This window comes from Pteronotus mesoamericanus, unplaced genomic scaffold (assembly GCF_021234165.1).
Source record: "Pteronotus mesoamericanus isolate MK-2021 breed Mesoamerican mustached bat unplaced genomic scaffold, CSHL_Meso_final scaffold_85, whole genome shotgun sequence".
Lineage (NCBI taxonomy): Eukaryota > Metazoa > Chordata > Mammalia > Chiroptera > Mormoopidae > Pteronotus > Pteronotus mesoamericanus.
This window is the reverse complement of record NW_026555329.1, coordinates 18,958,992-18,983,597: the sequence shown is the minus strand read 5'-3', so window position 1 is coordinate 18,983,597 and position 24,606 is coordinate 18,958,992. Positions and strand designations below refer to the sequence as shown.

General features: G+C 40.3%; 1 protein-coding gene across 1 annotated transcript; it reads right to left on the bottom strand.

Annotated features, from left to right (window-relative positions):
• Positions 1–14,702: 14,702 nt before the first annotated feature.
• Positions 14,703–24,009, bottom strand: LOC129063136 (serum paraoxonase/lactonase 3-like). The gene is made up of 6 exons (XM_054564187.1): positions 23,955–24,009; positions 22,306–22,432; positions 19,114–19,311; positions 17,992–18,073; positions 17,604–17,732; positions 14,703–14,920 (listed from the first exon to the last, which is right to left on the bottom strand). Exons 1-6 carry the CDS (start codon positions 24,007–24,009, stop codon positions 14,762–14,764), a joined length of 750 nt encoding a protein of 249 aa, XP_054420162.1. The 3' UTR covers positions 14,703–14,761.
• Positions 24,010–24,606: the final 597 nt, after the last annotated feature.

Sequence of the window (24,606 nt, the reverse complement as noted above, 5' to 3'; positions counted from 1 at the left end):
GGGGATTGGCCCTCCCGGCCCCGCCCGCCGGGCCCCAGCGCACCACGCCCCTGCGCGCACCGACGGCGCTGGCTTCGGGTCGGCACCTGCCTGCGTGCTCCCGGGGACTTTAAAAAAAGGAAACCATGAACAGCGTCTAGACCAGGAACGGAGGGGGCCAACAAGCAGGTCAGAGCTCATGGAGAGGGTTGGAAAGGAGAGCCAAGCTTTGATGAGCGCTCACTTTGTGCCAATAAAGGTCCTAATCCTTGTGGGTCAGAGGGATTCGGCGACTTGATCCCCGTGACTCAGCTAGAAAAGACCTGGAAGGCAGGGAAAGCTGTGATTGGAGCCCCGAAGCTCTCACTTTACTTTCCCCAGCATACCACTGTGTGCCCCTTTCAAACATCTTTCTCTCAGCGCCATCCCTGACCTTACAGCTCATTCGGGATGTGGCTCCAGTGTCCGTTCATTCCAGCACTCGCTGACATTTGAGTACCTGCGATGTGCCAGAAACCAGCGAAATATTATCACTGCTGCCTGTCTAGTGCTGTGGCTAACGTGCACACTCTATGGAGAAGCATAAGGCGGGAGAGGAGATAGGGAACTCTGAGATCCATTTAAGGAAGGGGAGTCAAGGAAGGCCTCGCTGAAAAGGGGATGCCTCAACGATGAGCCAACAGCTGAGCCTAGCCAGAGAGAAGGGGCCTCTGCACGCCCATCGCTGCCGTCACAGGAGCCACGTGTTTCCTGCTTCCCTAGTGGCCAGTCCCTCCCTTTCCCTTGGGCCTGTCCTTATTAAGGGTTTTGGTCCCAGTTACACCTTCTCTCTTACAACATCCATCTCTTCTTTTTTTGCCTTAAATATTGCCATCAGACACCGAAATGCTTTATTGTCACTCATAGTTTTCTGGGGAAAATGCTCTTGGATCCCACATTCTAACTACTGTCCTTTTTTCTACCCCTGTAAAAAAGTAAAATCTCTTCCAAAGACTTTGTCAGCAGCTACTGTTTCCATTTGTATCACTTCTTGTAACAGATTAATGATGGCCAGAAATTCTTTCACACTCTTCCAATTGAGAAGTGGGGTATAGAATCGCTCCCCTCAACTTAGTGCTAACTCCATGAATGCTTTGATTCATAAAATATAGTAGTGCTACTAAAGTTTGAAGGCATAGCCTTAGATACCAGCAGCTTCCACCTCCTGTCACTTGGAACACGTGCTGTTTAACCTCGAGCTTCTACAAAATAACCTGACCACCCCACTGGAGTGTCCACGTGAAAGGCCATGAACACATGGAGCAGGAAAGCAGCCAGCTAAGGCCAGCCTTCTAGCCATCGCCATCTCTACTAAGGCAGAAGACATATGAGTGAAGTCTTCGTGGACACTCCAGAGTAGTCCAGCCACCGAGTGAATACCACTGAAGCACCCCAGTTGATACCCTGTGGAGCAGAAGAATGGCCTGCTGAGCCTCACCCCCAAATTCTTTACTCATTGCTTATCAGCATAAGAAAACAATGGTTTGATTCAGTAACTAACTTTAAGGAATATCTCCAATCTCCCATTCTTTACTTAACCCATTCTAATATAGCTTGTGTTCCTTTCACTTGTCTGTAGAATTTGCTTTTATTAAACCATCCATAACATCCATGGTATCAAATCCAGTGGTTTCTTCTCTGCTCTAATCATACTCAACTTATAACCACATTGGGCACTAATTACTACCCCCTTAAAAAAAAAAAACAAAAACTTTCCTCTCTTGGATTCTTTGCAGGGCCCTCCTGACCCTGACCTTTAAATGATGAAAGCCCCAGGACCAGTTCTGAGATATTTTCTCTTTCTACATTCTTCCTTGAGGAGGTCCCATCAATTCCAGTGGAATTAAGTGCCATCAGTTTGCTGGAGTTTCCAAAATGTACACATCCAGCTCAAGCCTCTTTCTGTGGCTTCAAGAAAATCATACTTAATACCTCGAAGTAAAGTAGCAAACCCCACCTCCAACAACCTTCAACATGACCCCATCTTTTTTCATTATTTATTGTTTCAGAAATCATCTTGTTAATTTGTGATCCGTTGCTGAAGAATGGAGTAGAAGCTCACTGAGGTTTGTCTTGTTTCACACTGTAATACCCAGAGATAGAAAAGAATCTGGCTAAGAGTGGCCCCTTTTTAGACATTTAATGGCTGGTTGGCTGATGAACACTCACCTTGTATTCACTGGCTGGCTGTCTGGTTGACATTCCCACTGGGGTGTCTAATAGTCTCTTCAAAATGTGTCCAAAGCAGAACACGTTCTGCTTTTGATTCTCCCATCCCAACATTTTCCAAACTCTTCACATGTCAGTAAATGACACCACTACCATTTAGTTTCTCAAATCCAGAATCTAGACCTCTACCTCCATCCCTTTCTCTCATACCTCCTTGCACCAGAACATATCAGTCCCATGGGCTATACACCTATATTAATTATCTACTGCTGCACAACAAATTAAGAGAAAACCTAGTAGTTAAAAACAACAAACATTATCATCACATAGTTTCTGTGGGTCAAGAAATCTTGGCTTGGCACAGCCGATACCTCTCAAGGTCTCTCCTGAGCTGGGAGCCATGCTGGCAGCCAGAGTTGTGAAGGTTAATTTTATGTGTCATCTTGACTGGACTAAGGGATTTCTAGATAGCTGGTAAAACATGACTTCTGGGTGTATCTGTCTGTGAGAATCTTTCTAGAAGAGATTAGCATTTGAATCAACAAACTGAGTAAGGAAGATCTTCTGTCATCAAAGCAGGCTAGCATGATCCCATCCTTTGAAGGTCTGTATAGAGCAAAAAGGTGGAGGACGGAGGAACTCGTTCTTCACTCAGCTGAGACATCCATCTTCTCCTGCCCTGACACATCAGAGCTTCTGATTCTTGGGCCTTTGGCCTCTGGAACGTGCATCAGTAGCTCCCTCATTTCTCAGGACTTTGAACTGGACTAAATTACACTACTGGCTTTCCTCGGTCTCCCGTTCTCAGACAGCATATTGTGGCATATCTCAGTCTCCATAACTATGCTCATTGTAAATCTTATTATCTATCTCTCTATCTGGCATTGGTTCTGTTTCTCTGAAGAACCCTAACGCAGTCTTAGTCTCATCTAAAAACTGAACTAGGCTGGGGTGGAGGAGGATCTGGGATCAACCTCCAAGATCACTCACATGGTTCTTGATAGGCTCCAATCCCTTGCCACAGGGACATCTCCTCAGAGCAGCAGCGTAACGTGGCAGCTGGCTTCCCTTAGGGAGAGGAATCTACAGAGCAAGACAACATGCCTTCCCCCAAATGGAAGCCGCTATCTCTTAATAACAGCCTCACAGTAACATCTCCTACTTCTGCCATATTCTCTTTGCTAGCAGGAAAAAAACTCCCACCCACATTCAAGAGGAGAAGATGAAGTCTTCACTTTTTGAGGGGAGGCATATCAAAGATGAGTGGATCTATCATTAAAACCCCCTCAGCTTCCAAATAAATCTTGAATCAGCCCACTTCTCTCCAACTCTACTGCTCTCACTATGGCCCAGGTTACTATTACCTATGTGCTCAACCAACCTCTTCACTGTTTTCTCCTTAAAGCACTACCCTTCCCTCCGCTCCTGTCTCCTAACTGAAGCCAGAGTATTTTAAGAATGTAAATCAGATCATATCATTTTCCTGCTTAAAGCCCTCCCTCTCATAGCTTCTCATTTTACTTTCTGATCATGGCCAAAAGGCTCCCCATGACCTGGCCTGTGCCTCTTAGCTGACCTAATTTCTTATCAGTAACTCAGTGGGAGGTTCTAGCAAAATAAACTTTCTTTTCATTCTGCAAACATGGCAAGTTGAGTGCACATCCCCATTTTTGTCCTTGCTGTTCTGTGGCTAGAATGCTGTCCCCATCCCCTCATTTACCTGCTCCCTTGCTGGGGACCGCTTTGTGTGGTATGGGAACTGTAGCCCCAGGTGAGCCAGGCCTTGAGAAAGGGTCTGTAAGTCTCGACCAGACAGACATAGCACGGAGAGTTCCCATGGGAAATCTGGCCTAAAGAGTGCATTATATTTACTGAAGCTTGCCCCGCTTTGCACCGCCCTCATAGGTAAAAATCAAGTGTTTAGTCTCAAAGCAGGAGAAAAGACTCCTGAGCCCCTCAACCTTGGTTTAATGGCCATCTGACACCAGTACGTCTATCAGACCCTAACCAAGGCTGACTGATCTTTGTGTTCCTTTTACTGTTATCTATAGCTCTTTGGCGTGGATTGATAAGCTTCGCATGTATGCTGTATACCCCTGCACAAATCATTCTCAATAAAAGCCATTTCAGAGAAGGGCTCAGGGCATCCCCACTAGAGAGAATCGCCACCCCCTTTTCTTGACAGGCAAAGGTGTCTGGAATGACTCATTGTTTCGTCCGTGAAGAATTGGCGTCTCTGCAGGATGGAGTCCCCCACATCTGGCGCCCAAACGGGGACCCTACCCTTCCTGAGCTTTTCTTTCTTGTCATTCAGGTCTTAGTTTATATGTCACTTTTCCTGAAAGACCATTTCCAACGTTACCGTCTACAATACCCTCCCTTGCATCCTCTGCCTCCCACCAGTCACCAATACCCCAGAGCTGATACCAAATGATTAGTACAGAGGTACAGACTGTTAGAATAATGCCATATTTCTGGCTACTTCATAACGCCCCATAATGCTGGGGTCCCCCACAATGCTGACCATTCCCTTTCACCCTTCCTTTACCATGATCCAGCAACTAAGGGGTTATTGTCTGGCATGGCAGAGTCTCTAGACTCTTCTCCCCATAGTGTCCTGCTCACCTGTGACTGACTGAGGATGTGCTATAGAAGGTTGTGAAGGATTCTATCACCCCTGCCTTCCCAACACTTCTTTTTAAGGTAAAGTATAGTTAAAATATCGTTGACAACATGGGGTTCAACCTAATGATTAAATTCCTTACAAAGTGATCACCAGAATAATTCCAGTAACTATTTGTCACCGCACAACATTATTACAATATTATTGACTATATTTTCTAGGCTGTGCATTACATTTCTTTAACTCATTCATTTTATAACTGGAAGTTTCTTAATCCCTTTCAGCCAGCCCAGCACCCTCTTCCCTTCTGGCAACCATCAGTTTGTTCTCTGTATCTTTGAGTCTATTTCTGTTGTTTTGTTTTCTTAGATTCCACATATAAATGAAATCATAGAGTATTTGTCTTTCTCTTTCTGACTTTTTTCACTTAACGTAATACCCTCTAGGTCTATCCATGTTGTCACAAATGACAAGATATTATTCTTTCCATGGCTTAGTAGTATTCCATTGCATATATATATACCATGTCATTTTCTATTCTTCTATCAATGAACACTTAGGTTGCTTCCATATCTTGGCTATTGTAAATAATGCTACAGTGTACATAGCATAATCTTTTCAAATTAACATTTTCATTTTCTTTGGATAAACACCCAGAAGTGGAAATGCTGGGTTTTATGGTAGATCTATTTTTAATTTTTTGAGAAAACTCTATACTGTTTCCCACAGTGGCTGCACCAGTTTACAATCCCACCAACAGTGCATGAGAGTCCCCTCTTCTCCACATTCTTGCCAGCACTTGCTATTTGTTGACTATTTGATAAAAAGTCAGACAAGTGTAAAGTGACACTTCATTGTGGTTTTGATTTGCATTTCCTTGATGATTAGTGAGGAGATATTTGCAAATGATGTATCATCAGATAAGGGGTTAATATCCAATATACAAAGAACTTACACAACTCAACATAAAAATAAACCATCTTATTAAAAAATGCAGAGGACCTGAATGGACATTTCTCCAAAGAAGACATAAGGCGGTCAACAGAAACATGAAAAGATGCTCAACATTACTATTCACAGCACCCTTCACCGTACAAAACCACCTTGTTCATTTGTTTACTTGTATGCAGGCTGTCTTCCAGTACTGGCATGGAAACTTGAAGAGGGCATAGACCTTGGCTAATTTGTCATCCACCTTCTTTTCCACCCCTAGAACAGTTTCTGGCACACAGTGGGTACTCACAAAACTGGAGAAGAAATGAAAGAATGAATGAATTGCAAGGGATGGGAGCAAAAGGAGGCAGGCAGAGCAGGAACTGAAGGGTGGGTTGGGGAGTAGACAAGAGAGGCCACTCTCTTTTCTCCTGACCCAGTCACCTTATTAACTTGCTAATTCATTTATTGTATAAATTATATAATACATGAATATCCTTTCCAATTTGTTGACTCAGTGAGAACTTAGAGCAGTAATTCTTAACTTTTTTTGAAGGGACCCAACCAGCTTTAAGACTGACAGATGCAGTAAGCCCTCTCTTGGAGTCATACAGCCACGAAACCCTCATATTTGATTTCAGTGGTTTCACCCACCATTCAGAACTCCATGATGATGAAGACTAGGCATGAAAAACCCTTGTCTAAAAGACAAGTAAAAACTCTTGAGTAGTTAATGCCATCCAGTGGGCTATCACTTGCTTTGAAATGGTCTGTTCTCTGTGGAATTCTTGCCTTGGGCCTTTGCACCTACTCTTCTGTCTAAACACTTTTCTCCCATAACCTGTCTGTTGCCCAGTTTTGATACGACCAAATCCTACCTGCTCCGCCAGTCATCCCTTTGGAATTTACTCCAGCTAGTCTTGCTTGACCCTTAAATATTAAATACCTTCCTCCTATGTCCTTTGCATCATGTTCCTTAATTATTCTTACTGCTTTATTATTAATACTCTTTTCTGTTTTTCTCACTAGGCTGTTAACCTGTGTAACAATGCCTTGTTTATCGTTAAGCCCTGATGCCTGGTACGGCCCTTAACATGGGCTAAGTGCTCAATATATAGTTGAACAAGTAAATGAACATGTTTGAAAACCATTATAGGAGCCCCTTTAATATATTGGAATACTTCAGTATATCATATTGTGTTGATTTTAAAATGCTATCAGTTGTTGATTACTTTTTTATTCTTTTATTACTTATTTTATGATTTTATGTACCACCAAGAAAAAAAACCATCAATTATCTTACAACTAAATTCTAAGAAACTATCAATTAAGTAATAATTTCCTATCTCAGAGTTGTTAAAATATGTAAAAAATAGTATATTAGAGTCTATGAAAATTTTAAATTTATGGGACATTATGGAGCTTTTTTAAAAGACACAATTTTTTTATCACCAACAATTTATAACCCAACATTAAAATAAAAGCTCTTATAAAACATTCAGATATCATTGTGACTTTTATAATTCCTTTCCTTTCCTTCCTCAGTCCTCATGGGCTAAATATTTATATGCATATGTTCAAATGTTACTTTCTAAATATACTTGGTAAAAAGGTTATCTGCTAATTCTTTTATTTTCCCATTTGAAAAAATGCCCTGAGTATTCTGTTAATGCATTGGCAGAGAGCCAAAGCCAAATTTGGGGAGTTTCATTCTGTGCAGGCACAGAAGGGTTAATTTAGTGGCTTCACGGAGTGTTCTTCCACTAGAGGATGCTGAGCTTCTTTGGCAGTAGCTCCAGTGTTCTCTGGTGTCTGAAAGTTCAAAATTCCTATGTCCTAATAACTCCAATGACACCATTCTGCATGGATACATAAATAATGTTGTATTAATTGGATATACATATGGCCACAAATAAATCTTAATCCCTATTCACATAATATTCTAAAATATATTCCAGATAGGTGATAAATATAAGTGTTCGGAAAAAAACAATGAATCTTTTATAAGACAACAAGAAAGCATATCTTATAACCCATGCAAAGATTTTTTTAACAGGATACACAAAGCCACATCTCTAGGGGAAAATATTGATAAATTGAATTTCATTAAAATGATAAATTTTCTGTTCATCCAAAGACATGACTGAGAAGGTGAAAAGACTCACCAAAAAAGTAGAATATATTTTCAATACAGATATCTACAGAGGACTCAGACCTATAAATCAATAAGAAAAATAATGTTAATCCAATTTTTCAAAAGGACAAAATTGAACACTCACTGCACAAAAATGGCCATTAAACATAAGAAAAGATGTTCAATTCTATTAGTCACCTGAGGATTTCTAAAAATCACAATGAGGTATTCCTACATATCCATCAGAATAGTTAAAATTTAAAAAAAAAGAAGAAGAGGAAAGAAAGAAAAACTGACACTGTTAACTGACAAGGAAGTAGAGCAACCAGAACTCCCCAGCACTGTACGTGAGAGAGTACAGCCACTTTGGAAAACCTCATCAATATCTACTAAAACAGCACATAAGTATTCCCCATTACCCAGTAATTCCAATTCTGCATATATACCCACCAGAAATGCATATATATGCACATTAAAATACATTGTACAACAAAGTTCATTGGAATGTAGTTCATAATATTAAAAAAACAAACGTAGCACACAAGTTTATTAATAGTAGAATAGGTACATAAATTGCTGTATATTAATACAAAGAAATACTATACACAATAAATGAAAGGAATTAACCACTGCAGCCTGCTAACTGGAGGCTTACAACAACAATGGTTTACTTATTGTTCATTCTACATGTCCATGGAAGTTTGGCTGCAGCTCTGGTTCCTATCATCACCAGTCCAGGATCCAGGCTGGCACAACAGGCTGTATCTAGAATATTGCCAGTTTGAGGACAAAGAGAGACATACTGACTCTTAAAATTTCTACCTGGTAAGGACATGTGGTCACTTCTACCAACAAACCATTGACCACACTAAGTCATATGGCCACTGAAGTTCAAGAACACAGAGATTTACCTGCCCACTGGGATCAACATACCAAAAAGAGAACCAGGGTGTTTGGGCAAGAGTTGCCCAGCCTACTCAGAAGTTGAGAAAGTGAGTGTCCGGTTTCTCTCCTGGGCAAGAGGAAATCATGTTGAATGCCTATATTTTGTTTCTTAGAAGCAGAAGCTGAGAGGCAATTTCAGAAGCACATGATTTAATGAGAGAGTGCCTATTAGGAAAAATCCTGGAAAGTGAGGGTAGCAAGATAAAGATAAGGACTGAAATATTTACATCTGTCCATGGTAGGGCATATATGACTTTATTACTTCCACTAATTACATATGTATTATGTGTGTGACCATTAGCATATAACATGACTGTTTTGATTATTAGTGGGATTCTCTAGAATCCATTCATGAACAATTTATTCTAAGACCTTGAGTTTACTTTCTACCCACAGATAATCTTTAGATTCCACTGCAGAAACCGCTACTTTTTTTTTTTTTTTTCCTGTAGTGGAAATTGCTACTAGTCCACAGAATGCTCCATCTGCTCTTCATTTAGATTGTACACCTTAAAGGAATCAATGAGTTCTGCAAGTTTATGTGGTTAATCAGTTGGCTGTTAGGAACCGCAGGGGTCCTCTGCTGGGCCATGCCTGCAGCTCAATGAGCACAGTTTTGTGGTAAGTATTTGTATCACCAGTTCCCAAAGTCATCCCTGATGGACTGAGCTTTTTCTGCTACGTCTGTTCTACACAGTATCAAGCTGAGTGTTAGAAGTTTCCATTACATTCTCTGCTCCTACTTCAGCACGTTCCTCTTGGTTTTCCTCAGTTGGACGACTTGTCCTTGACTGTGTTAATTATGGTCTTTTATGTCTCCAGTAAATTGCTTTCCTGAGCAATTTCATTGCATGGGAAAAATGAATTCTGGCAAAAGGTAAGTGATTTGTTTTCTTGCTATAGGAGGCCTGCAGTATTGTGACAAACAATATGAACACAGTACATCAATAACACCAGTGTGCACCAGGTGTTCTGTGATGGTGTGATGGAGAAACTAAATCAACACTTTCCGCCTCTTTTCCAATATCCTTTGGGTGCAGTGTTTTAAAACACTGGCTACCTATCAGGACGGTGTGAGGAGATTTTATAAAATCCCCATGCTCGAACCCTGCCTGGGCAGGAGGTGGTGGGACTCCATCCTTCTAGTGTGCCTTCCTGCCCTGTACAGGCAGAAACTAGAACCTATATTTCTGCCACTCTCTTGAAGCCACAGCCCAGTAGGTAACTGAGTGTCTGCACATCAGAATGGCTGGAGCAACACTCGAATTTGAAACTAATTGAGGAAAGAGGCAACAGCGCAAGCATGGTTCGCTCCTGAGGACCTTGGCCGCAGACACGGCTCTGACCCCTGTGCTGCTTTGGATTCCTCGAGCTCTGGTCTTCCCTCTCTTGGCTGCGACTATCTCCACTTCTACCAATGCTGCAGAAGGTTGCTTATATCCCCACGTCCCCATCAACACCTGGTGATATCTAGCCTCTTAATTTCTGCTAGTTAAATAGAGCTAACGTGATGTAAGAGTGCTGTTTTAATTGACACCTGTCTGGTTAGTAAAGACTCTCAACGTCTTTTCATGCGCTTTATTCCGCCACCCCCCAACCCCCCGCATCTTCTGTAAATTCTATCTTCACACCATTTGCCTCATCCTTGGGGTTACTATCTCCATCCTGTTATTCTCAAGAGTCCCTGATATATTCTACTTACTAATACCTTGTCAGTTTAACATTGCAAACAGTTATCATTCTTCTATTAGTCCATTATCTTTGTCAATGCTGTCTTTCCCTGAATGAAAACCCTCAATCTTGATGACTCAAACTTAATCAATATGCTTTCCTTAAGGTTTATATGTTGAACTTTTGTCTCAGAAGCCCTTCCCTGCCCTTAGGTTGTAAAGATTATCTTCTATTAACTCTGAAGCTTATAGACCCTTGTTTGGTAGTTTCCTAGTGAGGTTCAGTGTGACATAGTTTTCTTTCTTTCCATAGAGTGAGTACATCCTCCCAACACCATGCCCTAAACAAACATCCTTTCCCTATTAATTGGTACTGCTAACTTAATCTTATGCTAATTCCCTAAAGAAAAATATGTCTCAGATCTTTATTTCTATTCCATTTATTTGTTTTTTCCTTGCACATATGCTAAGTCATTTTTATTAGGCATATCCCTGCCCTTCATTTTATTTTTTGAAGTTGACTTAGCTTTTACATATGTGTGAAAAACCTATTGTGAGATATATCATGTATACCTTAGTGTTTATAAAATACATATGTATAATTATAGAGTAATTATAAAGAAATATGAATGTAAGCTATAGTCCAGATCAGCAAATGTAACATTGCCAACGCTCTAGAAGTTTCCTGTGTATCTTGCCCTGACCACAATTGCCATCTTCCCTAGAGGCAACCAGTATCCTAACTTTTTAAAGTACATTTTGTTTATTTATTTACTAACTTATGTACTTATTTATTATTTTTAATCCTCACCCGAGGATATTTTTATTGATTTTAGAGAGAGGGGAAGAGGGCAAGAAAGAGAAAAACACTGATGTGAGAGAGAAACATGGAATGGTTGCCTCCTGCGTGTGCCCCAGCTGGGGGAAGGGAACTGAACATGCAACCCTCTCGGTGTGCAGGACGGCACTCCCTATTCTCTTTAACTTAACCGCCTATGCAGGCATCCTTAAATGAACATTGTTTAATTTGGTCTGTTCTGGAATTTTCCCCAAATAAAATTATACACATGTATTTATTTTTGGTTTATTTAGATCAATATTAGTTGTAAAATTTATCCCTGTCATTGCACGTAGCTCTGGTTGTGGTATACACTGCTGTATAGTGTTTCATTACATGAATTAACTATAAGTTACTTATCTATTTTAACTTTATCAGCACTTGTCTCTAGTTTTTAATTTCCTTTAATGTAAAGATTTTTAAATTACTAACTCAAGTTTCTTGAATGGTTTTAGAATTATGATTTCCAAACTCTTTTTGAGTCATTTTAAAGAGCTGTGGTTGTGGACACTAGCTATCTACCCAAATCCCTCCTTTCTGGGCACAAGGTTACCCAGATGAAGTAAACTTCCCAGCTTCCCTTCCAATTAGGTATAGTCGTATGACTACGCTCATATTAGTAGGATGTCAATGGAAATAACTTGTCTATATTCTTGAAACCACTTGATTTAGAGTCACTTTGTTACAATAGCTTAGTGCGACCTTGAAAACGTAAAAATTTGAACCTAGAAGTTGGATTATAAAAATAACATTAACTCCTTAGTTCGACTAGAATTGAGGAAACAGAGTTCAGAGGCTACCCAGTTTTTGTGAGCAAGAAGCTATGGCGAGTTTTTTATGTAAGGTAGCCTCAGCAGTCAGACATCATCGTTTCTACTATATGTATTGTTCACACAGGTCAGCCATATTCCACGCGGGAGGGAGCTCCACGCGGGAATGGGCACCAGGAGGGAAGGCTCATTGGGGCCGTCTTGTAGCGTCTACCATGTTGGTTTTGTTATCCCTACTACTCTTTTTCCTGAGCTCAACTACCGCTAATCATTACCCTAGTATTGACACCCATATCTCTGATCATTTAAACAGAAAGACGTGGAAAGGGAGGACAGTGCGTCATTGAAATGCGGCATTCATGGTGAGGGGCATCCCTGTCCTTCCCGAGCTAGGTGAGAAAAGAGGCTCAAAATAAGGACATAAAGATTGGGAGTGTCTACATGCAGAGGAACCTCAGTGCCTTCTGGCTTTCCGAGGCCCTCCTGCCTGTGAAAGCCCACATAGGTCCCTCCACAGTCAGATCCCCCACATCTTTCTGGGGATTTTATCAGCCGCCTTTTCCTTACTCGGTCTAGGGAGAAGGTAGGGCGGGGCCAGCTGTCAGGAACCCACCAGCATCTAAATTCCCTTAGGTTTCCCACCTCTGACTCGCCATGGTCTCCCTAATCTGGTAAAATTTAATTTAGTGGGGACAGGAAAAACAAAAGACCATAATTTTTCAAAACTGGTACACATGCTCAGTTATAATTTTTTCAGTGTCCACCTGATTGTTAAGCTTTTGGAACTTAGAATCCAAGAACTGACTATAACATTCTGCTGAGTTATTCCTCCCCTGAAGCAATGAAACTTCGGCCTTACTCTAAATCAGAGAGTTACATGGGCCAAAAAGTAGAATTTTACCCTGCTACAAAACTTTTCAGCAACACGTTCATCTAACAGAGCAAAATTCTCTAGGGAATAAAGAGGCCTCCCCAGCTCTCTATTCTCAGAAGGGAGAGATAGACAAAAAGAAAAAAAAAAAAAACCAAAACACCAAACCAATCCCTTTCCAATAAAAGTCAGAGAAAGGGAGGGGGTAGGTTGTTTGGATATGCCAATTTCCATTAATGATTCGCTAAAGGCTGTCCTGGTGTTTGACCTAGAGAGGGACGTTTCTACTAATTCTAATAAAACTAAGGTTAAGTTGATCCTTAAGATAGAACTTTAGGCCAGAATCATGTTATTTCTGATTCCTCAGGGCCAACTCCATAGGACGTTGCTTAATAAATAAGTGTTTATTGCATTAACCAGGAAAATGAGCCTGAAGTACTGAAAGGTAACATCTCTGAGTCTCCGTCTCATGGTTTGGAGCCGAGCTGAGGACAATACTTCAGATTCAGAAATCACTAGAATAGTCTCCCCTTACCTGTGGGCAGTATGTTCCAAAACCCCCAGTGGACACCTGGAGCTGTGGATAGTGCCGAACCCTATATATACTATGTTTTGTCCTATACGTACATACTTACAAGGATGGGCAAAAGTAGGTTTACAGTTGTGAGTATGCAAAAGGTTATTCTTGTGTTATTTATTAATTATTGTATGATTTCTTTGTATTACCACTGTAAACCTACTTTTTCCCACCTCTGTATTATAAAGTTTAACCTATAAATTAGGCACAGGAAAAGATTAACAATAACTAATCAAATAGAACAATTGTGACAATATACTGTAATAAAAGTGAGGTGATAGCTCTGGGGCCATTGTTAGGTAAAACAAGCATTGCTTCAACACAAGCGCTATGATTCCACATGACAGTCAATGTGATAACCCAGGGGGCCACTGAGTGATTAGTGGGCAGGGAGCATAGACAGCGTGGAGACGCTAAACAAGGGGACAAGTCACGTCCTGGGCAGAAGGGACTGAATGGCTCAAGATTCCATCGTGCTATGCGGAACGCGGTGCAATGTAAAACTTTTGTTTATTTCTGGCATTTTTCATTTAATAAATTTGGACTGCGATTGACCATGGGTAATTAACTGAAACTTCAGAAGGTGAAACCACAGATAGGGTCAACTATTGTACAGAGAAAGACCTATCCCAAACGAAGAGATCAGCCCTGATTGCCCTAAGCGAGGCCTCTCTCAGTCAGGATTTCCTGCACCTGAATTCCTGTGTCTGTACTGGGGAAAATGCAAGTTTGAGGAGGTTTCTGGGGAGTCTCATGGTGCCAGTTCTTGCTTTTATCCATGCACTGGGCATTTGATTATCAGTTTGTGCCTAGCACAATGAAGGCAGAGAAAGGGGTGGTAAGTATTGGAATGCTAGCTTTTCTCCCAGTCTAGATGGCGGAAGGTTCAAAACATGACAGTTCTCGGGGGTGATTTTGCCACACAGTTATAAGGAGTCCTAGGGAGCTGGACACCTCACTCACCACATCCTCCTGTGGAAAGAACATTGGGGATGCTAGAGAAAAAGAGTTGAGAGATTTGGCTTTTTGCTGGACTGTTACTATCTTGACTTTCAATTTGGTGACTATTAGGTAACCTCGCTGCTTCTTTACTTCTATCCATAAGAAAAGCCAGACATATTTTTGTTGGTGTTCATCATTTACTTGCAGTCCCACTTCTCATAGAATGAGTTTACTTTTACCAAACATGTAGACTTTTCGGATTATCTGGAGTCTAGAGCACACAGTACAGAGCTTTGTGATATATGGTTCCTATGAGAAGCTTCCTGTTATATACCGAAGCCACAGTGCTGGCCTGAAGCACAGAGCCATTATTGACATACACAGTGCTTATCTGGGGCTTCTCAGACAGAACATTATGGATTTGAAGAACCTGCCAAGAGAAGATCATTTGTTAGTACACTGTATGACCAAACAGCTATCGGTGACATTTTCCTTCCCAATTACTCTAAGACTAATATCTTTCTCAGAAATCAGTAAGCTAAAATTTGTTTATCTTTAATCATTTTCTTCTGATGAGGAAAGTATTAATGTCCTAATGATATCTATGCAGTCCTGTGGTCTAGTTTTCTGACATTAGACATATCTTCAGCAGAAACACAGGAAGGAATGAAAAAAGGACATATAGTTAGTAAGCCATCCCAACCTGGTAGCCAGTAGGAATGTAGTCATCCCAGCTGGCATTCCCTCCACTCCAGAAGTGGCTAGGAAGCATAAAGAACGCATATTTAGGAATTCAATTGGACTCATCCTTACTTCATACTGCTATTTATCCCCAGGATCAACATACTTTAGGTTGCTAATCAATAAATATAGAAGTGCTCAGGTTTCCAAAGAGACCAGATGAAGTTCATTCAAACAGGATGCGAAAGGAATTAAAGAAAACCAATTCGAAATTCACAAGTCATGGGTCTATAATGACATCTCTTATTAGAATAGTTTAGTTGAGTTTTGTTTGTTTTTTTATTGTAAGGAAAATCCTCCAAGTTCATCTCAGGTTCGTTACAGGAAAATAGTCAAGCTTGGAACTCATGTAGAAAACATTAGCTTCAACCAAAAAGAAAGGGTGTCAGTGATCGTGAAGAAAAGTCTTATCTAAAGTAATCGGATGATTACACTTGAAAACACAGACACGTAAAAGATCCTGAACAATTCTCAAATTGCTGTATAGACTGTATTTTCAGTCTCTTAAAGCAAACACTTTTGTTGGGTGTCTGTAGAATAGTTATCAATTTTGGGTGGGGTACATATCTGATACAAGGGTAGCGTGCTAGTAGTTCAGGGCAACAATTCTTCAGGCTTTAGGTTCAGGCTGGCCTTTTGTTTCTCTCTACATTTCTTGTTGTTGCTTTTTCTTTCTTTTTTGAAGAAGCTGATATGACTAATATGTTAAGAGAAACAATTTTTAAAAACTGAAGAAAAGGAATACAAGGGAGGGCCCCCCTCATAAAAAACCACAAAATTATCTTCTGGAGGGCGAGGCGAGTGTTCTAGGAACCCATCTGTATCAGTGTACCTGCAGCCTTGTTCTGAGAAGCTGCATTGGGCTTCTGTGAATATTTTTTTGAAGACTCTTTTTTACACGTTGGCCCATTTCATGACGGGTGATTTATGAGCACACTAGCCCACAGTGCGCTGAGTGTTCAGCAGTTTTTGACTAAAAATGGCATGACCCTTGTGCCCCGCTCTCCCTATTCACCAGATCTCACCCCCAATGACTTTTTTTTTTGTTTGTTTCCCTGGATAAAAAAAAGTCCTCAAAGGGAAATGTTTTGCCAATGTGGAAGAGGTGAAACAAAAAATGGAAGAAGCGCTGAAAGGCAGCAACATCATCGAGTTCAAAAACTGTTTTAAGTAGTAGAAAAAACATTTCCATAGGCGTATTGCATCAAATGGAGAGTTCTTTGAAGGTGACTGAAGTTTAAACATGTACAAATAAATATACAATACTTAATAAATATCTTCCGGTTTTGGGGGATCCCCCCTTGTATTGGAAGCAGAGATAATTGTATGTACTAATTCACCCACGGGTCAATTAGGAGGCCAGGGTTTGGCTGGAACCCGGATTCAAACATGGTTTCTTTCTTCAAACCTAATTGCCTATCCTAATCTCTGTATTTAATCACAGGACCTGCCCATCCCCCTGTTCACACTCATCCTGATCCTGTTCATTACACTCTTTTCCCCAAAGAATTTATCACCTTCAAACTTATTATGTAATTGACTATTTCTTATGCTTTCTATAAAGAAATATAAAAATATTTCTTTACTGTCTGTCCCCCTCCCTAAGAGCAAGGATTTTTGTATATTTTGTTTGCTGATAAATCCCAAGCATGAAAACAAAGTCTGGGAATAGTATATGTGTTCAATACATTTTTGTGACTAAATATCTCAGAGTATATCTGCCAAGAAGTTATGTCTATATTTAAATTCACTTGAGTTTTTTTTATTCTTAAACTCACTGCTATAGAAAATGCAATGTATTATGCTTCTGTTTTTAATGCCATGTAAACTTCAATGGTATACATTATCATTTTAGAAGAGATGTTAAATAACACAGATAACATCTTTAAAATGAGACATTCTTTAACACTACCATATATATTAGAACCTGGTGATAAAAAGTTGCTTTTGTTTTGAGGCTACAGTCATTGAAACCCTTTCATTTGAGCTTCATGTCTAGTCATGTGAAAGAAGTTGGTTCCATACATCTCTCTCCTCAGGGCCTGCTCTGAGTCTCCATCCTGACTGAAAATATAAATAGCAATCCTGGTCAATATGAATAATCAAGTACATATTTCCCCACTATTCCTAGTGGTAAAGTGGAGCTTTTTCTAGGATAGGGTGCATTGCCTAACACTGATGTTAAATTGGTACCCTGTAACCTGAAAGGGCTTATGGGCTATGATCTCCTCATCCTGGCAAGACCTTTAGTCTTTCCGTATGTACATCTGCTTATTTCTGGAACATTATGTGACCCACTAAATTCTCCCAAGTCACCTCAACAAGTTGTCTTATAGCCTTGCCTGTGAGCTCAGAGAAATATAGGAACTTACTTCTGACCCTGGAGGATCCTCAGGGTTATAGATGAACAGCTTCATGGCATTAGGATGGCATCCTGCCAGAATATCTCCTGTGTCAGGATCAACAGTTAAGTTATCCATGAGCATGCCCAACTGTATTACCTTCCAACAAAAAGAAAGTCGTGAAGATGTTGCTCTGACTTTCTTCCTTACCCCTCCTCCCTTGCACCAGTTCCTTCTGGCTCCTGAAATTAGTATTGCTAATGGACTTGGTTGCTGAATTTTAGAAGTGCAAGCATACCCTCACCATCATTTTTTTTTTAATTGACATGTTTCCTTCATTCAGGGAGTGCATTCCTAGGTCAAGCCATGGGAACTAATATAAGAGGCCATGTTGTGTTGCCAGCCAGGGTACTTCTACCTTCAGTCGAGTTAAATCCCAGTTATCATGCATTTTCATTACATGAATGTTCTTGTCCATTACATAAGCTACATAGATATACCTTTGAAGTAAATCACATTTACATTTAGGCAAGTAACATTAAAAGATGACACTAAATTGTATTTTGGTATGATGTATAAAAATTCACAATAGTTCAAGACACACTACAATGGCTTTCTAAACCACAGCAAAAAAAAAAAAAAGATAATGGAGTGGTATTTTTAATATTCTTGAAGTGCTTTAAATAAGCTTTGAGTATATGATATGACGATAAAGTAATGAAATTGGTGTTTCTAGATGACATATAAAGTCAATCTCATTACTTGGGACTCTTTTAATTGAATGAAGGTAAGTAGACCTTTAAATTGAATGGAGGTAAGTGGACCTCTTATAAGACAAAAAGAGTCTATACTTCCAAGAACTAGACTTTGGAAAGAACAATCAGATGGCCATGAAACTCAATCACAATCATTTCTAAAAGGACCAAGGACACTTAGTGTTGTTTTCCACAGGTATCATCTCTATTCATTATCTCAAATTTATGTTGTTATGGTACTTTTCTTTTTTAAAAAAACCTTCCATTTTAAAACACTTTAAAAGAATTTTCCATAAAAATTCATGATTCATTAAAAGTATTTTCTCATAGAAAACTCTACTGCAGAGAATCAGTAAGTCTGAAATTTATACAATTGCAATGTCCAGTCTAATTTGGGCCTCCATTTCTAATAAGAACTTTTGGGTAACTGAACTTAGTATAAGAGGTTAAAGGCCTTCCAACCTCATAAGGGGCAGAGGTAGTATACCTTCACTTTCCTTTTTGGTGTGTTAAGTGTATTTTCTAGAGTTACATAAGAAAAATTTTTAAAAAGGACTTTATATCCTTGAATTGAAATTCCTCATTTCATTTGGGGGGAAGCCTAAAGGACAAGAAGGCAAATGGTTTGCTTAAGATCACACATTTAGTAAAAACCCCAACTACTGCTGATCCCTCCACACATGTATTGACTACTTAAGCTAAGGAAGGAACCCATCTCTTAAGGGAAGGAGTCCACTAAAATGTCAAGGCCAAAGGGTAGGAAAATCATAAAAGAGCTCACTTACTTTTTGTCTGGTGAGATTGTGATCCCATTGGCAGAACTAAATCCTCTGGCCACTACTTTGACTTCTCTTGGACTATAGAAAAGAACGTAAGTCCAGTGAAGATCCATGATCAGCTCTAATAGTGACAAGTAGCCGGTGAGATAGTGGTCTCTGGTGGCATAGAACTCTTCTGGTCCGAGAACTACAATGTCATTCACACTAAAGTGGAGAGAGAAAGAGAGAACCCATGGGGTATTTTTAAATAGTGATTGTTGTCAAAGTCACCAAATCTCTACAAAGACCAATATGTTCGTCACTTTGAAAAAGTATACATAAGCTAATATGAATTTTAAAAATCCACAGAAAGTACATGAATTTTCATTGCCTTAATGGGATTTTTTGAAAACTGTTTGTTTTCTCACCCCTTCCTTCTGCAAAAGTCAGCAAAAACAAGCGAGTCTACAAATAAGCCTCAAACCCCAAATCTTTGATGTATAAATGTTTATAAGAGTAATCTATGGCAGTCATAGTACAGTTCACCAATAGTTCTGGTTCTCCTCTTTCTGGAATTAGGCTTCTCTAACGCCCTTGATGTTAGGCATGGCCATCCCACTTGCTCTGGCAAATGGAATGAAGTGATGTGTGTGGATTTCAGATGGAAGACTTCAAGAGCCAGCTTGTGACCTACCATGCTTCCCTCAGTCTTCCACAGGAGCCAGCAACTTTCCTGATGATACACCGTGTGGTCCCGCTAGGGCCCTACATGAGGATTGTATAAAACTGAATCCCTGTATCACCTACATGAGAGATATGGAGTGAGTGAGAAAACCAAACGAGACTTTGTGGTTTTGAACCCTTAGACGGGTTAGGGTTTTCCTTTTCTGCTATTCTAGCATAATCCAATTTATCATGATCTTTGTATTTTCTCTGAGTAGGTGAAATTATAAGTGCTATTCTTTCTTAGTTATGTTCTTTGATACTATTAACATTTTTAGAAGAAGCAAGTACTCTTATAATACTAAAAAAAAAAAGTCATTTCAATTTTGGAAAAGTAAAAAAGAAACAGTGACTTAAAAAATAAATCTTTTTAGGTTAAATTTGGAAAAACATTTGAATGAATCAGGGAAATATTCTGAGCTTTTGATGTATAATGACTTCCCCAAGGTCATTGGGCTACTGATCTTTTGGGTCTTAGCATTCTTTTCTTTAAAAAGTACTTCCTGACCCCATAGATTAAATTGAATTTCCTCATAAGGTATTTTCATAGCACCTTGTTCTATCCCTTAAAATGCTTGTTCAGTGTGTGTGTCCAAAACACAGGATGTCACCAGACACAATTTATGACTTATGTGTGTACAGGAGTGCAACACCCCTTGAGGTAAACTTTTGATTCCTGAGAGATAGGGCTGGTGAGTAAGCTCTTTTCCCTTTCTTACCCTGACCACATTGATCTTATGTGGCTTACTGGAGTATGACTCCATGCATTTAGCAGTGGCTGACTTGATAATGTATTTGCTATAGACTCTCCTCCGTGTGAATGTCTAGAACTGCTGCCACAATAAAGCACCACAAGCTTGGTGGCATAAACCAACAGAAATATGCTGTCTTGCAGTTCTGGAGGCTAGAAGTCTGAAATCAAGGCACTGACAGGGCCATGCTCCCCTGAAGATTCTGTGGTAGGATCTTTCCTTGTCTCTTCCTGCTTCTAGCAGCCCCAGGTGTTCCTTGGCTTGTAGATGCATCACTCCAAGCTCACTCTCCAGCTTCACAAGACATTCTCCCTATGAGTCTGTCTGTTTCCTTCTAAGGACGCCAATCATATTGGATTAAGGTCCCACCAATATCAACCAATTATCCTATTTCTAAATCAGGTCACGTTCTGAAATATTGCAGTTAATATTGCAACATATCTTTTTCAGAGAACACAATTCATTCAACCCACAACCCTCTTTGCCCTGCCTCAGGCTGGTCTCTCACTTTTGGATCCTGGAATTGTACTCCCTAATCAAGTATTCATATATGGAGTTTTCCTCCAGAATATGATTTCTGAGGAACTCTTCCCATGAGGTCATATGTTATTGCATTTGATCCTCACAATCCCCAGTCAGATGAGTTAGGCCATAAGAGAATTCACATTTTCTGAGAAAACTGAAGCACAGGTTTAGCGGCTTGTCCAGTTTCTCAGTCACTCCACGGCATGGTCACCCTGGTCCCCACTGTGCCTCAGAGCCCACCACGATGTATCATGAATGGAGTTCGGTAACTTCACTGCTTCTGCCCTCTGCTTTTATTGCTCCCGGATTCCATGGGAGAAGTTCATACACGATGTTAAGAGAACAAAGACGAGAAGGTGAACTTTCTTTTCTTTTCCCATTCTTCTGTCTCATGGAAAGATTAACCTCTACTGTTTTAGAACCCATCTTTCAATGTTGGGTCCATTTTATAAATGACGAAGTCTTCATTGTTTGTTAGAGCCTTGAAACAGGCAACCTATACACTAAAAAACTTACTATTTTTTTCCAGCACAATAAGGAAGATGTTTCTCACTGTGATTGAGAGCCCAGCTTTGAATTCAGACAGATCTAGGTTTATATTCTGGTTCTACCACTTAAAAATTATGTAACATGGGCAATTACTTAATCTAAAACTCCAAGTCTCAGTTTACTCATGCCTATTACCAGAGGCCATTGTGAGAATTAAATTAAGTATTTTGGTACAGTGCCTGGCACATCATCAAAACTTGATAAATGTGAATTTTTTACATGTGCCCATAGGCTTTTTAAAAATTCCACTTTAACGCTCTCACTGAACAAAGGAAGAGCCCATCGGGAGGTTGGTTATAACACCCAGTGGGTGCAGCTCTCAGAACACAACCTACCATGATAACTAGAAATGGCTGTAGGTGTTTAAAGAGAGCCCCATAGTCGGTACTGCATTGTCGTGGTACAGAGGATGGAATTAGAGCTGGGAATCTAACTGAGCACCTTTACAGGATTAAAATGCTTTCAAGAAGTTGGAGAATATAAAGACATTCAATACTTACACAGCAATTTTTACTGAGGTGCTGGGCAGTATCACCATGGGAACCCTTAGAAAGCTTCAGAAAACAATGCTACAAAACAGAAGTTTAAGAAAACCTGCTGAGCCCAAGAAAACAAAGCCCATAGCAGAGGTGCAAAATAAATAGAAGTGCAAAATACTTTAATTCCATACCTTTGGAGAAGTTCGTGTTCTATAATTTTCAGGTGAACCAGAGAACGTTGTTGTTCCTCAAATTTAAATATCTCCACAGTGGACTCCACATGGGGATGATTCACAACATAAAGATACACAGTATGGTCTAGAGTGGGGAAAAAGCATAATTTCCCAGAAATTTACTTCTATTGCAACTGTAACTAGACTTGGTGTACAATTTGTTCATGTCCAAGGATTTTTCTCATACATCTTCCATGCGATCCCCACAGTCCACCTGACAAGTAAGTCAGACAAATGACAGTATTCCTATTTCATTGAAGAGATTGAGACTCAGAAGAGGAAATGACTTGTCAGCAATGTCACCACCACCAAGTCGCAGAGCCATGACATTTCTAACTGGTCTCTTCACCCTCAGCTGCATCACCTTTCTAACAGGAAGAGATAGAACTACAGTGGACCAGAGAAGCAGGGGCAAGCAACCAAAGTTTTGCTGAGAATTCTCTTCGGTGAGAATCCCCTACATGGTAACACACGTCTGAAAAATGTCAGGACTGTGTGAATATCTTAAAATAAGCAATACTTCCCAGCTAGAGAGTAAACCTCTAACACAAGTCAACTACCTGAGGTTGCAATAACAACATTCAGGGAGCCCAATGGACACAGACTGTAAATATGAATGCAAGAGGAAAGAGACTAGTTGATTTGGGGTATTACTAACTCAAGAATATTCAACTACCAGTTTCTGTAGTGGTACATGAACTGCGGTGAACAGGATTGAGGGTAGTAATCCGAATTCTCCAGGGACTGTTTTCTGATTTCTCAGGAACCCCAGGTTAGATGAGCTCCGGAATTTGAAAAAGCCCACGCCCACCCCTGCTGCCCCAACAGGACTTGATCTGCATTCATCTCCCCATTCCCTCCTTTGATGGGGTTTCCAAGCATATAATGGAGCAAACCCGGGCCCTGAGAGGGCCCCCGAAACACACAGACTCCTTGACCCAAATTAAGGAAAGGGGATCCCTCACAGATGAATCTCCCCTTTGGTCTTTCCAAACTCTGTTCCAGGGCCAGGGGTTTGGATCTTAGACCTCGTCCAGATGCTCCTGCCAGACATGACATGAAAAATACACGTGCTGCCCCGGCCCTACCCTCCTCTAGGCCTCCACTGGACTCCTCCTCTCTGACAAGCAATGCTCGATGAGAACGGTGTTCTTTGTCTCCTCATCTCATTCCAATTTATAAGTGAGGTTCTCGCCTTATGAATTAAATGCATAATTAAGGGCAGTGACTAACAAAGTAAGATGCCAATCATATACTCAGCTTCTGAAAGCCTGATTAAATGCCCGATGATTAATCTATAAACTGTACACTAGGCCCATCTGAAAAAACAAGCAAACCAATTCCCACCCTCCCTCAAAAAACAAAAACAAAAACAAATACCTCCGCCTCTAACAGTATCCCATGCAATAAAATAGCTCCAAGTTAATATAATCGCTCATTACACCTTCTCCAGTGAAGCATCATCATATGCCTAGTTCAGTGTCAGCCAAAAGAGTGGTCGCTTTTGTATTACTCAAGTAAAGACTGGGGCCCAAATTTTACTTGCGTAAAGAATATAGGATTAGAAAACAGACCTTCTGGGTTCTAGTTCTGGAACTGCCACTTACTAAGGACAGGAGTGAAGCCACACTTGACTGCATTTGTTGAACTCCATTTCTCCATCTATAAAACTGAGCACTGGTATCTGAACTGCCTGTCTGGTAGGGTTCATTCATTTATTCACTTAACACATGTACATAAAGCAGCAGATATGGTTCTAGACTCTGGAAATCCAGCAATGAACAAGTCGCATATGTTTCTATGGTGATTGTATTGGAGAGAAGACGGGGAGAAAATAATTCATAAATAAATGAAACTGAAGCGGGAGATGCCTTCTTCATAGAGTGGTAGCCACTTGAACAGGGACAGTTAATCTTGACTCCAAAGACAAGAATAAGCTCACTGTACAGCAAGAGTGGAAAAAGGAAAGAAGGTTGGTATCTTTTAACATTAATAAAAAACATTAATTGCCATTTTGATGAGTGCTAAAAGAAGTACATGGAGAAGAAATATAGTAAGGTTTGTATCCTGAAACAAGATGGTGGGAAGGCTTCCCTGAGAAGGTGACATTTATGTTGAGGCCTGAATGGTGAGGAAGAGTAAACCAGATGCTGTGGAAAAACATTCCAGGCAAAGAGAACCGCCCATGCAAAGGCCCTGAGGCATGTAGCATGGTACAGGACTGAAAGAAACCCAGTGTGGCTGGTCCAGAGAGCCAAG